This window comes from Prosopis cineraria, unplaced genomic scaffold, assembly GCF_029017545.1.
Source record: "Prosopis cineraria cultivar Desert tree isolate PC_DT_omini unplaced genomic scaffold, ASM2901754v1 PC32, whole genome shotgun sequence".
Lineage (NCBI taxonomy): Eukaryota > Viridiplantae > Streptophyta > Magnoliopsida > Fabales > Fabaceae > Prosopis > Prosopis cineraria.
Window position 1 is genome coordinate 55,166 of NW_026555363.1, and position 15,150 is coordinate 70,315.

The 15,150-nt window shown below is 30.6% G+C and overlaps 1 protein-coding gene and 2 long non-coding RNA genes across 3 annotated transcripts; all 3 read left to right on the plus strand.

Moving 5' to 3' along the window:
- The first annotated feature begins 323 nt into the window (after positions 1-323).
- LOC129294991 (uncharacterized) lies at positions 324-2,989 on the plus strand. The gene is made up of 3 exons (XR_008589482.1): positions 324-526; positions 678-832; positions 2,612-2,989. It is a non-coding gene; the product is annotated as an uncharacterized LOC129294991 (long non-coding RNA).
- Positions 2,990-3,854: 865 nt separating this feature from the next.
- On the plus strand, positions 3,855-5,202 carry LOC129294992 (uncharacterized). The gene is made up of 2 exons (XM_054933473.1): positions 3,855-4,047; positions 4,400-5,202. Exons 1-2 carry the CDS (start codon positions 3,960-3,962, stop codon positions 4,549-4,551), a joined length of 240 nt encoding a protein of 79 aa, XP_054789448.1. The 5' UTR covers positions 3,855-3,959; the 3' UTR covers positions 4,552-5,202.
- A 371-nt stretch (positions 5,203-5,573) lies between these two features.
- On the plus strand, positions 5,574-6,701 carry LOC129294990 (uncharacterized). The gene is made up of 2 exons (XR_008589481.1): positions 5,574-6,055; positions 6,391-6,701. It is a non-coding gene; the product is annotated as an uncharacterized LOC129294990 (long non-coding RNA).
- The last annotated feature ends 8,449 nt before the right edge of the window (positions 6,702-15,150 follow it).

Genomic DNA, 15,150 nt, shown 5'->3' on the forward strand with positions numbered 1-15,150 from the left:
TGTCCTTTTAAATCTCTCTTGAGAACGTATATCGCTAGACCAAATCAACCACTCACTTGATTTTATTTTTGGTGCGAGAAGCACCATTCTCTTCAACCAAAAATATATAAACATGGAATACAATCACCAATTAATTCAGTTATTATGTTACTTAATTATTACAATTACCAATTATTAGAATCGCATCTCCCATGGCTACCATTTTTTTAAAATTTTTTTACTAGTTTTTGACCCGTTGAGTGTACGGATATGTTGAATCATAGGATAGATACTGCTTCCGTTTTTATATATAAGAGTATTCCATTTCTTTTTTTTTTTTTAATTTCATTCCAGTTTTGCAGCCGAGAGATCGTTCCTTTCGCATTTCTTTGAAGCCATTCGTATTCTTCCCTATTCCTTGTATCATATCAGTCGTCACCAGGAATCATTATCTTATATTGGCTTACAGTTTCTTTACTACCAGATCGTTCTGTTCACTCTGCTTTCCTTGCAATTCGTATTCATGCCCCTTAAATCCAGACGACAGGTTTTTCTTACACATCCTCTTTTTCTTCATCCATTAATTTCATTCTGTGCTCTCTGTTCTGATATTCAAGCAAGTTTCTCATTCTCTCTAACAAAGGTTCTTCATTTTTGGATGGATCCCGATCGTTCTGTTCCTCTCCTGATCATTTTAGATGGCGGTTCAGATTTGGTAGCGCAAAGGGAGCAAGAGAGACAGTGATATATTTATTCTTCTTCTTCGCGTGGCGGAATCCTAGCAAGCAACAAAGCGAGCGAGCCCTCTGGGGCATCGGATCGGAGTACTAATACTTTTGAGAGGTTATATAAAGTAAGTTACTTCCTTTGCCCTGTTAAGAAATTATTGACGGATTTTATACTAAGATTGTAATAGTTAATTACACTTATCTTGGTCCTTCACCCTAGTTTTAATTTTTATAATCCTTTATATTAAATTTTAACAGTATTAATCCCTCTTCTTAATTTTCCCATGTTATAATTTTTTATTGATGAAGGGTAGTTTTAAAAAATTATTGAAAAGGGAGACATATTTAATGAGAATAATTAATTTTAACTAGTTTAATTATATTTTCTTAATTTGCAATCTCAGTCTGTTAGTGCCTGCTCTCTAATTAAAAAAAAACCTTAATTTGTGTAAAACTTGTTAAACGTTTCTTATAATTTTAAAGAATAATGGAAACATGAAGACATGCATGATATATTTCAGAAACTCTAAGCTATATTATAGCAGTAGTGTGTTATATCGGTAAACATTCGGATCTCTCCTGTTTTTCTCTAATAAAATACGAATTGAGCCATTTAACAGGCTTTTTTTTTAATAACTAGATTAGACATATGTTTCATGTAAAGTTTGTTGGAAAATCATAGAGCTGAATAAACAATTTAGATGATAAAACTAAGCACATGACTGGGCAAAGCCCCATCGTCTTTTCTCAACAAAAAACCTGGGCTATCCAAAGTTTATATAGGCCTCAAAACAGAATCAAGAAAGCTAGAAGAAATCTGAACGAATACGATAGGAACCAAAAATATCCAGGCCCAAAACGAAAGCCCATAAACATAAAGATGGACTATTCATCTGGACTGGACTATTTTTCAACAAAGTTCGAGTTTGATACTATTTATAACTTATGAGTAAAGCTTTACTTAATTTCTATGTTTTATTTATTTTACAATGCCAGTGTTATTATATATGACACCAAGCCTTCTGGAAAATGTTGAACCTCGACAGTACAATCGACTCCTATGGAGAATATTGTTTACTTTTCATTCTGGGACCACCCACCCCACGACATTTATTTTTCCAATTCACTTCTGCTTCTCCAGCTGGCTGCTTCTAATATAAATCATTAAATTCTGTCCACCTTGTCGGCTATGGAAGAAAATAATACTACGAAAACCAAAGTTTAATGAACGAGAAAGCGTGTTCTAATATTTTTTTCCCACTTGGTAAAAATAATTAATATTTTAAAAATAGAAAAAAGGTTTTAGGCAAGTTGTTGGGTCGAGAATCTCATGAAAAATTTATTATTTATTTCAAAATAGCAATATAGAAAAGTTAAAAAAAAAAAAAAGGTAAAAGCATTGGTGTCCGAAGATGGAATCTGAGTGAAGTCGGTCAATTAGGCATATCGTAGAGGTGCTTCTGCGAAGTTACATGTATCGGCAAGTCAATCGGATCTATATTGAAGTCAATGAGATTTAATTTGCATGATTTGCTTGGAAACATTTATAAATTTGGACGTAATCGATGAAGCTACTAGCTATATAGCTACGTATAGCATAAGCATATCCACCCAGGAGAGAGATCAATGGGAGTGTCATCGTATGGGTCCCATTTTCTGATGCTGCTGCTGCTGCTGCTTCTTCTCGCCTCCAATCTCTGCTTTCACTCCCACAATGACACTGCAGGCATGCCTCATCACAGCTTACTATACGTACTCTCTACTCTGTTTCAACATGTATATTCGGATCCACATATACTTTTTAAACATGAGGTTGAGAAATAATGAGTCAACTCACGTTATTTAGTATTTATAATAAATCATAAATATATGGAGTGGTGAGATTTAGAATTGCTATTATGCAGGGATGACCATGAGAAAACTGGCAGGCGCCCTGCCGAGGGCCCCACCTCCACCGAAACGATCTCCTGTTTGGACTCCTCGCCGACGTCCACGTGTCCCTTCAGTGGCCCCACCGCCGCCGCCACTATAGAACCTTCAATTTCCAGACCAGAACGCATGTGTACGTGTAAATATGGGTTGTTTAATTTCTTCAAGAGATTATATTATGGCATGAAATAATAATGCCCTAGGGCAGCGAATGTAAGGTGATTAAATTAATGGATAGCCTTACTGTTGAACAGTGTCTGTGCCTCACTGATGCAACATGGTATCACAGTCGAAGGTTTTATCCTTTTGTTGTTGCATATTTCATTCGTTATCCATAAGAGATTTTCTTCTTAGATTATTAGAAAACAAAGCAACATTGCCCTGGACATCACAAAGCAACATTGCCCTGGACATCACAAAGCACGCATAATTGCGTTCCTTTTAGGGATTCAAGTGTGCCTTGCCAAGGCTCGAAAGCGTGGCGGTGGCAAGCTTTAATTATTCTATTTTACCGCTATATTTTTTTATTAACGAAAATAATGACAGTCGGAGCTCCAGTGCATTATTACTTGTAAAAATAACTTCCTAACATAAATTAAAGATCTACATATAACTAAATTTTCATATAATTGAACCTATTTTTAATATGTTCGATCATTGTAATTTAATATCGTTCTTAATCATTGGGATGAAAGAGAGAGTGTATCACAACGACGCAATGCAATCGCAATCGCCCAAAACTGTAATTTAGAAAATTCATGCACTCTGGAAGAGTTTGATCCCTGCACGCTTCAACCTGACAAAACTGTGTTTCTTTTTACTTTTCAATTACACGTGGGTTTGGCGTATGATATAAAGTTTAAGAAATAATTCATATTAATCAGTATTCATGAATAATGTGACTATGTTATAGTATTATATAAAGATCTCTGGGATTTAATGAATGGATTTAATTTGTAGACCACGATAGCCCACGCCAACAACATTTTTCTCCGCTAAACATTGTTTGACCTGGCTAAATACAGAACACGTTGTTGACTAGGAACAGAAAATGAAACAAGCTTGATGTACAAGAAAGCGCTGTATGCCCATTAATATTCTATAGCCAGGTTATGTCAAACATCAGTGTTAATAATGGTCCTTTTTTGTGAAGTCACATGTTTGAAAATATGCACAAGTTCGCAAATGATTAATGATTCAAATCCAAGTCGATATAGGTACATTTGCTTTGAAAAACTTATAAAGTTGATCGCATTGAAGCAAATAGCTAAAGCTAGCTAATACTAGAATTACCATATCCATAAACAAGAAGAATAGAGATCGATGGGTGTGTTTTCTCTATGCCGTTTTCTGATGGCTCTTCTAGTTATCGTTTCCACTCTTTTCTTGCAGTGCCCCAACGCTAATGCAGGTATGCGTCTGTATTTTTTACAGCCTTATACTAGACCATCATTGTGTGTGTGTAGAGTTCACTAATTTGGAAGACGCAAAATTGGTTGTACTCACCTTAATAGACTGTAATATGGTATCATCAGATTAAATATAGATAGTTAGAATATTAGTAGATTTTAGTTGATATATAAAGTCTCACAGTAAATAAAACAAGAGCTTTTGAATTAACCTATGACATCCTTACCCAACGATCTTTCTCTCGAGTGGTTACTCCCATTCCATTACATGTATGTTTTGACATGATTTTGAAAGAAAGAAAAAAGAGTTTAAAAAATAATGAGAATTCATGACAGGAGCTATTACATGTGCAGGTATGACGATGAGGAAACTGGCTGGTTCTCTGCCAAGTAGACCACCTCCACCGAATGGGTCTGTGCCCAGAGTTCCAGCTTTCAAATCCCCTCCACCGCCACCACGGCCGGGTCCGACCCAATTTCCTCCACCTCCACCGCACTATAGCTAGACATTTTCTAGAATGATCAAGAGAATTAATAAAGGATGTGTGTGTGTTTGCATATCTGTTTCTTTTCTTCATGGAGCGAGTGAGTAGCAGAATCTGGATTTCACATGTGCAAGGAGCATATATATACGTAATTTCTTCATTGTAATATTGAACTCCATCATCTGGACTAATACACTTTGCAAGGGCCGTGGAATTTATGAGCTAGTCAATAAGTCAAATGATGGGGCTAATATCTGTGTGTTTACAGCTAATTGAGATGTCTAGTGATGGCGAGCATTTTGAAGCTTAATATTCGATGAAGGGTTTGGCGGGCCTTAGTTTTCAAATCTAGAAAAATTGAAAAGAGACTCATTTCCTGGTTAGGTTTTCTTTTTTTTTGGCCGAATTTTCTGGTTACTTAACTTCAATTCTCAAGCCTTCCAAGCATTCGAATAGCTAGTTCGTATATTTTTTAATAATATATTGTTTGATATATATTTTTTATATCAAAAGAAGAAATTCATTTTAACTTTATTAGTAAAGAAGTGAACACAGAGAAATGTGAGGTGATGAATTCGAGCTAAGGATTCAAGTGTGCCTTCCCAAAACTCAAGTCAATGACCTCATATTTTTCTTAGTGCTAATTGTGTTCATTTTCTTATCAATTGGTTTGAAATGAATTTATAATCTTACATAAAAAATTAAATATATATTATTTAACTATATACATATCAAATAATGGGTATTTTTGGTATAATATATTTGTTTTCCATTACATTTTTCATTATTTACGTGGACCATTAAATTTTTATTTTTAGTATATCCAAATTTAAAATGAGCAGAGAAACTAGATTTTATCCGGCGTTGAGATAATTTGCATGTATCAAGCTATCTAATATCTTTCTTCCTAATTATTGCAATTTAATATCTTTATTAATCATTGAAATGAAGGAGATAGTATATCACAACTACGCAATGCATTGCAATCGCAACCAAAACTGTAATTAATTAGAAGACTAAAATTAACCTTCCCGCACCTTTACACCTACCCAACAATATTTTTGATTTTTCTGCTAGCATTGTTTGACCTGCCTTCATTTTCATAATAAATACAGAACTCATTATTGACTAGGAACAGAAAATGAAACATGATTGGTGTGTAAGAATCAAAACGCGTTGTCGCTGACTGGTACTGCCATATATGCCCACCATTGATATTCTATATCTAGGTCACGTCAAACATCAACATTACTGGGCCTTTTTCTGTGAAGTTACATGTTCGAAAACAATGCACAAGTTCACAAATGATTATTCTAATACAAGTTGATGTAAGTATCTGCTTTGAAAACTATATAAATTTGAACGCATCGAAGCAAATAGCTAAAGCTATCTGCTGGCAAGGATTAGCATATCCATAACTAAGAAGAATAGAGATCGATGGGCGTGTCTTCTCTTTACCGTTTTCTGATGGCTCTTCTAGTTATCGTTTCCTCTCTTTTCTTGCAGTGCCCCAACGTTAATGCAGGTATGTTTCTGTATTTGTTATACAATCTTATACTTTACATAATACAGTCATTGTGTAGTTCCTCATTTTGGAAGACGCAAAATTGGTCGTACTCACCTTAATAATAATGATATGGGATCCATATTAAATATGTATTGCCAGGATGTTCAAATGTATCAAATGTAAGCAGACTTATACTAAGTTGATGTGTATGAAATCTCCTCTCAGATAAAGTTTACTTTGATAACTACTATATAATAAAGTGAAATTACTCAATCATAAACTTAAACCCTTACGCTGTTCTTATTTATGAGCTGTCACTCCCTATTCCTTAACATAGACACATACATATGCAGGCATGACGATGAGGAAACTGGCTGGATCTTTGCCAAGAACACCACCTCCACCAAAAGGGTCTCTGCGTAAAGCACCAATTTTCAAACCACCTCTAGCACGACCACCTCCACCACCGAAGTATAGCTAGACATTTTTGGGAATGATCAACACAATTAATAAAGGATCTATGTATTCTCATATGATCACGTCTCTATTATTCTTTCCTTACATGCAGAGCGAGTAAATTGCAGAAGCTGGTCTTCAATTTTACAGGGAAACTTATGTAACTTCTTTATTGTAATATTCAACACCGTAATCATTCTTCTCTAAATTCTCAAGAGTGGGCCAATACACTTTGTAAAACAATAATAAAAAAGAAAAATTAAAATGATATTTTTATAAAAATAATTTAAATTTAAATACGATGGATTCAAAATTTAAAATCTTAAGTGAAATATAAAAACACCCAATTTTTAAAAATTCAAATATATTTAGTTTAGGTCTAATGGATTTAAAACTGTTGTACCCACTCCTTATAAATTTTTCAAGTTGAGGGAGGGTATTTGCCCACCCTCAATTGTATGTGCCTCGGCCACTACGAGGGCTATGGAATATATATAGTCAATGCTAATTGTAACTGATCCTACTTTGCCAGCTGGTTTCCTCTGGAATATTTTGAAATTATGCACGATTGAATCTTGGGAGAATCACACGTAATGAAGGAACAAATTAGATCCCCTCAAAAATTGTAATTAGAATGAAGGACTGAAACAAGAAATAAATAAAACAGATTTGAAATGACCCATTACAGCTCTTTAATTAATCTCGATACAGCTGGAATTTAATTTTTCTCCTGGGACAACCTACGTACCGAAATCCATGTTAGTAAATAATAGTATTGAGTACCAAATGACTTTTTCAAAACAAAAAAAAAGTAAAAAAAAAAGCACTATATCCCTCATAAATATTTATTGGCGTTATTGTAATTAAGCATTCTTTAGTAGTAATATCTTCTCATAATTCATTCATAGATCCCTCTTCAGCTTTTTTATTTTTTAAAATTATTGTAAAATATTGTTTGTGAGGTTCAAATATTGGGGCGGTCTAATTTTCATTTGAATCTCGTGTTTTACGTGTGACAACGACGTTGGCTCTCTCAATTGTTATTGGCCAAATTATGTATACTGAATAAATTAGTGTGATAATGAGTAAATAAATTGGAGGTGTAAGATGATAGATGAGGAAGGGAAAACCAATAGGAAGAAAGAGAAGAATTAAGAGAGAAGAATATTATTCATCTCCATTCTTATCGCCGTTCTGTCCACTGAAGTTTCTTCAGGTTTGTGCAGGAGCGAGACCTATCTTCTTGCTTCGCTCTCATTTTGACAATCTTTGTCATTACATACCCTCAACAGAATAAGTGTGTGTTAGGTTTTTAATTTGATAAAAGTTAGTTTGATAAAGTTCATTTGATAAAAATTAATTTAATAAAAGTTAGTTGTTATAATAAAATTTATGTTTAGATCCATTTTTTCAAAAATTAGTTTGATAAATTAAAAGTTGTTTGGATTATATATAGTAAAATGTATTTTTAAATATACAATTATAAAAAAGGGTATTAATTTTTATTATTTGTAATTTTTTGTTATACAAATGCTTCACATTAAATTAAAATGTCTTATAAAAATGAAGATTATAAATTGTATTTAATGAACTTTCTTTATATGTGTAATTTCCAAAAAAAGAATGTTTTGTAAATTTGGATGGAGAGAATATTAATTATAATATTCCCTTGGATGTTGGCTAAGGGAATATGTTAATTAATTAATTATAAATTATAGATGAGTAATATACATAGATAACACAATAATTATTAATAACTTATTTAATTAATTTTAATAAAAATTTATCACTTAACTAGGAGAAATTAATGTAAAAAGAAATAACGGATGAAAATGCAAAAAAAAAAATCACTGAAGCAGGAGAAAAGAAAGGAAAATATAAAAATAATTTGATATAAAAGCAAAGTAATGGAATGGAAGCAAAATAATTTGATCTAAAAATAATTTGATACAAAAAAAAAAAATCACCCACTATGGGAATGGAAGCACAGTAAAAGGAAATTGCTGCAAGATAATTGCTGATGGTGCAGTGCCATGTAATTGAACAAAATAAATCATCAAATCACATGCAAATGGGTTATTTTTCTGACATGTCTAGGAGCAATTGGACGGAAGAAAATGTGAATGTGCTTTTGAAAAGCTTCATTGAGTTATGCTAGCAAATTTACATTTTGGTTGCTTTTGAATGTGCTTTTAGAAAGTCATTTTGGATAGTTTTAAAGTAGCCAAATAATATTTAACTTTTTAAATGTAGAAATGTGCTTTCAAAAAGTTAAATGTAGTGAATTTAAATGGACCCTAAAGAAATTGGGAATTCAATTAAATGAATGTGTGAGCTGATGATGTTTTGTTTAGTTTGCAGATACAATGAATATGAGGAAACTGGGTAGTTTGCCAAGCTCACCTACTGTGCCCCGCGGTTCCCCTCCCACCACTCTGGATCATGGTCACTAGTCATTTATAGTAAAAAGGCTCTTAAACTTAAGTCTTAATATTTTAAATTAAAATGTAATGTGAATTTCACCATGTATTTGAGTTTTGAGATATATAAATATATATATTCTCGGGCACTGGTACATAGCAAAATTTTTAAGTTTAGAGATGTTATTATCATGCGTTCTCATTTTTTCATAAATTAATTAAGGATTGTAAGCAGAGAACACTAGTTTGTGGTTGTTGAATGTCAAATGATTCTTCCAGGATAGAATTTGCATTCCTAATGACTATTGAGTCTACCAATTCTATTTGAAAATGTCGGCCCATTTATCAAACCAACCCAACCTAATAAGGACCGAGAGCAATTGCATTATCTGCTATACATGGGCTTGGTCCAATCCAACCAGATTTCTTTTAAAAAACGTGGGTCATTTATTAAGATAGTGAACTAAATGAATCCGTTCGAGACTCCGTCCTTTCTTAACTACTCACAGGAGTGGGTGTGTGAGTTCTTTTTCATTATGATCTTTCTTCGTCCGTACTGAGAACTCAAATTACAAGTGACAATAAATAATAACATTGTCATTTTGCATTGAATTCAAACAAAAAACCTTAAAGAAAGGACAAGGAAGTAAAAGGTCGAATCGTGACTATTTCCTGCACACATTATTTTGATTTAGATATTAAATTTATTGATGACATCATCCTATACATTATTTTAGTCATTTATGTTTGTTATTGTATATTTAATTTGTACGTATAATTTACTTATTAAATTATGGCTTAAAGTGTTGATTTTTCCTTTCAATTTCTTTAATATTTTCGAACACCAATGAGCCCTCAATTTAAAGATGATACCATGTCATCCCTCATGTACTAAAACGGAGTAATATCGCTCCTCGTATGTTGTCTATTAATTTAATCGTTAGTTGTTTAAGAAAATCATAGAAAAGGCTTTAAAAATTATAAATAAGTACCTAATAAAAAAATTAATATAGATCAAGTCTTCTAAATTACAAATAAATGGCAAGAGGCTGATGTTATTTTTTGTTTATGTAAAAAATCAAAATGGAGATGTAGGCAGAAGATCAATCTCAATTATTTGAACCCTAATTCACCATCAAATCCCGAAATGAAAAGTAGTTAAACTTAGAAAAAACAGGATGTTTACACAAAGGAATCACAACCATGTAAGAGGATGAAATACGTTACTATCGGAGAAACAAAATTATCATAATAGACCTCAATTTTGCCTAAAGCCAAATTTGCAGAGTCAATTTTACTAGAATTAGTTTTAGCAAACACAAAATTAAACAAAGTCGGACCAATGGTACCAAAACCAAATTTGAAATTTTTGAAGCTTATTAAAATAATCTCGGTCACTTTTAAGGCTTTATAAGGACAAAATTAAGTTTTGATTGGGTTAGAAGTGAAGAAGGTCTAAAGTCGATGATTTAAACTAAACTTGATAGGTCAACTTGAATCTATCCAAAAAATTTAGGGTTGAGCTAACAAAAATAATATTTTTTAATGTTTGGGCTCATTCAAGCTGACTCGAATAGAACCTAAAAAATTTAGGTTAAGCTTGATCGCGTTTAGACTAAGCCCGAATACCTAAATAAAAAAATATTTTTAAAAAATATATAAAATATAAAATATAATAAATAATAAATAATTCTTAATTTTTATATTATTTTATATTGAAATATTATATATTTAAGTGCATTACTATAGTTTATTTTTAAAAAAATAAAAATATTTATATTTTCATTATTTTTAATCAATAAAATATCTCAAATTAATATTTAAAATATATTTTAATATTAATTTTTATATTTTAAGATCTAATTATTTTTTAAAAATTTGTTTGAATCCTATACATCATTTGAGTATCCAAAAAAATATATTTTATATTTTTTATAAAATAAGATAATTAATTTTAAAGTAAAAATTAAATTAAAAATATTTTTAAAAATAAAATTTGGGCATAGTGGAATTCTCAACTCCACTACCAAATAAACATAATACATGAAACAATATTCTTATATATTTATTTGGTTATCATTTACGTCAGACTTAATTACAAATTAAAAATAAATTAGAATAAATATTTCTTATGTGTAGGGGTTAAACACTATAAAAAGTTAAAGAAAAAATAATTTAAAAAAATAATATTTTACTCATAATTAAAATGATTTTATTTTATATAATATAATGATGATTATTTTGTTTAAAATTTTGAACTAATTGAGGTAATAATTTTAAGTTAATGGTCTAATCATAATTAAATTATATTTAACTTGATCATAATTAAAATAATTTAATTTAATTAAAATATATAAAATATTTATATATGATCATGATAAAAGCAATATTTAAACAATTAAGACATTAATTTATAAATAAAGAAAATATTTATGAATAAACTATACATAATATAACAAAATAGTAATAGAATTACTTAAATATAAAGTTAATAAATTATTATTTTTTCTTCTTTTAAAGTCAAAATAATATTTGATACTTAACAGAATTATTTAAAAATTAAAAGTAATTTAAAAAAAATAAAATAATATTTTAAAAATGTTTTGATTATTTAAAATCAGCTCAAATAAATTTAAAATTCATAATTATTATGATCGAGCTTAATTATATTAATTTTTTAAATAAAATAAAATATTTTAAATTTTATTTAAACAAAATCAACTCAAATTGAGTCCATTTTAATAAATTGGACCGCCTTTAAATTATCGTTTTAATCAAGTCAAAGGGAGGCATGTTCCTGTCAGTTCTCGAAACCCAATTTTAAAATTATACCTTTGAAAAATGGTACGCATTAATTATCAAAATCATCGTGCTTGAAAATACGTGCACTGACTTTTTCTGCTGTCTTTGACTTTGACTGATTATTCAAATATTCAAATTTTTTTTCCAAAACACAAGAAAATGACAAAATAAATTTTAAAAAACTAAATAATTTTTATATAAAATAAGCTAAAACAAACTGCTTCTAATACAATAGATAAAAGATAGTATTTTAAAGAAATGAGATACACAATAATATTATAAAATTTTAAAATAATAAAATAATAAATTATTTTTATAAAACAGATATCAAGAAAGATATTATAAAATTTAAAAATAATTAATTAATAATAATTTTTTTTATTGTAGTAAAATATAAAATTTTTTTTATAAAATTTGTATAAAATAAATTTTTTTATAAAATTTTTAAAATATTTAAAAATTACATATTTTTTTCACTCTTAAACAAATAGTGTTATATATGCGTTATTATAATTAGAAGCTTGAATTAAATATATATATATATATATATATGTATGCAGGCTTGACCCTGTCAACCAGGGTGAGCTTGGAAAAAATGAGGAACGCGGGTATAAGTGCTTATGAGCTTAAATCTTTAAGGAATGGGTTGACCTATCTTGATAGCTATAATTGAGGTTACACAATTTTCAAAATCACGGTAAAGAACTTCAAAACTAAATAACTCTAAACCAAATTTAAGCCCAAAAATATGATTAGTAAAGAAGCAATAATCACCATGTGTGTGCTTGACGAACATCAGCTCTAACAAACTTTAGTTTTGGCCTACTTCAACTTTTCCTTTAACCAAATTTGCAGAGTTAACTCTACTCCAAGTTAAACTACAGTTTTAACAAACGGGACACCAAACACCGCGGGCTAATGTGTGCCAATCATGATTTTGAAATTGTTGAAGCGCTCATTAAAATAATCTTGGTCATCAATTTTAATGCTTTCCAGATACAAAAAGAAGTTTTGATTGGGCCAGAAGTGAAGCAGGTCAAATGTTAGCGTTGTATTCTGTTTTTAGTTTTACATCAGTTGTTGTACCTCAAAGTGCTATATATATATATATATATATATATTTTCTTAGTCACTTATTGTTAATGGGTTTCTGCGAAATTATACGTTTGAAAGTAGTATTGTCAAAATCATGTTTGAAAATAAGTGCATTAATTGTTTTTTTTTTTTTGGGCTAGGCTAATTTGACTGATTATTCAAATATCCAAGTTTATTCTCGTGTAAATAGATCTATAAATTCTAACCGGATGAAGCTAATAGAAGAATAGAGACGATGAGTGTGTCATCTCTTTACCGCTTTCTGATGGTTCTTATTCTCATTACCAGTACTCTCTTCATGCAGTGCCCCCATGCTGGCGCAGGTTTGCATTTATATATAATATGCATTAATTAGGAAGGGTTTATTCTTTGATCTTTGTATCCCCAATCAATAAGATGCAAAATGAGAACCATGTTTAGAATTGGTTCCTACCTGGATTAGTTATTTTTGTTCATCATATATACAACAGATGAATTTCTTATACGTTGATGTTGTTGGATTAATAGCTAGCCAGATGGAATCAAAACTATGAAAAACAATATATATATATATATATATATATATTAGAATTAAAATATGGATTCATGACTAGTGGGGTACTATTTATGCAGCTATAACAATGAGGAAATTGGCGGGGGACTTGCCACGTTCACCGCCTTCACCGATACGATCTCCTCCGAGGGTTCCAAGACGTCCTCCCACATGAAGATGTTTGTTTCATCATGTCTTGAGGACGTAGCTGGTTTGAAATTACTTATTATCTCTTCAATTTAGGGTTTTTATATGTCTCCTCATTTGGGTTAATCCTTGGTTTTCTTTTCCTTGCTACTAGAGCTCAATCAATTCTTGTAATGTGATATGGGCCCCATGGACCCCATACACGTACAAGGATATATGTAACTGCTTTCGTTGTATAATATTTCATATGGTGATTTTTCCCATACAGTTGTAGATTTAAATTAGCTATACATCCACGTGGCAACATGATTAATTAATATCATGTACTTAATCGAGCATATAACCCCAAACATGGGAACCTATTAATTTATTACTCAACATGTAATATCTGAATTTATTGTCAACCATTAATGGATAATATTTTTCTTTAATTACCATCATAAAATTAATTATATTTTTGGCCTTAAGTCTGGTTAAGTTAATATACACCAACTCAGAATACTGAAAGTCATGGGAACTCTCGTTCTTGAAGCAAATGGTTGAGAGCGGTTTGAATCTCAATTCCTATATATGAAGCAAATCTAATTAAAAAGTACTGTTTAATTTATACTCTTAATACGTCATTGAGATTAGTATTTATTGTCAGCGGATGATACTTCTTGCCCATACCAACATTTTTCATGCGTGGCCCATGAAACGGATTAAAAACACCTGATTGAAAGATTATTAATACTAAACGTAGCAGGACTTCCTTTTGTTATTCTGAATGCTACATACAAATGATGAAGAACCGTTTCTGAGTAGCAATAAGGAACCAACTAGTAATATTAATAATAAACAAGCGCAGCTTTTTTTCCATTCTGAGAGCCTGAGGTGTGATTCTCCCTTCATATTAATATTTATTTTTCATGCCTTGAAATTAAAGTTCCTAGATGATATGAATTTAGTTATTACGTGTCCAAATTAATTAGATTTTAGGTTTAATTTATGTCTTCTAAGCTTATATACATGCTTTTTTTTAAGCTTAGGCTTGGGCCCATCATAAGTTTGATATTGATATAAATTAAACTAATTTGAACTAGGGACGTGGCCACGTTGTTGAAAGAGGGGACAATTGCCCCATGAAATCAGCAAAAATTAGTCTTACATTTTTTTTTTACCAAAATTACACTTTCCCCTCTTTAAAATTGCAGTTGGCTGCCATAAAAAATTAATTGCCCCAAACCCTCTTTAAAATTAGTGTAAATGAGAAAATTAGGGAAAATGCTTGATAATTTTATTTTATTTTCTAATCTCATGAATGTTATCAAAAAATATTTATTTAATACATATGTACACATATATATTTTTTAAAGAAGTTCTGTTTGAGATATGTTAGACATTAAACGTGAACACTAAATATTTAAATCTTGATTCTTCATGTAGCCCTTGACCCAATCATCATTGGCATTCCCCCCAAAAAACAAAAATTAACGGTAAGAAATGTCACTCACATCCGACATTCTGTCGCGCAACATCGATATGGATCCTTTCTCTTTCTCTGATAAATTACAAACTGGGCTATTTAACATGCATTTTTCACTAAATTACACATACTCTCTCTGTTTTTTAATATAAGAAAAACTATAATGTGTGTCTTTATTTTTATTTATAAACAAAAT

Coding starts and splice junctions, on each gene's coding strand:
- LOC129294992 (XM_054933473.1), top strand. CDS start 3,960: ATGGGTGTGTTTTCTCTATGCCGTTTTCTGATGGCTCTTCTAGTTATC. Junction 4,048..4,399: donor GTGCCCCAACGCTAATGCAG/GTATGCGTCTGT, acceptor TTACATGTGCAG/GTATGACGATGAGGAAACTG.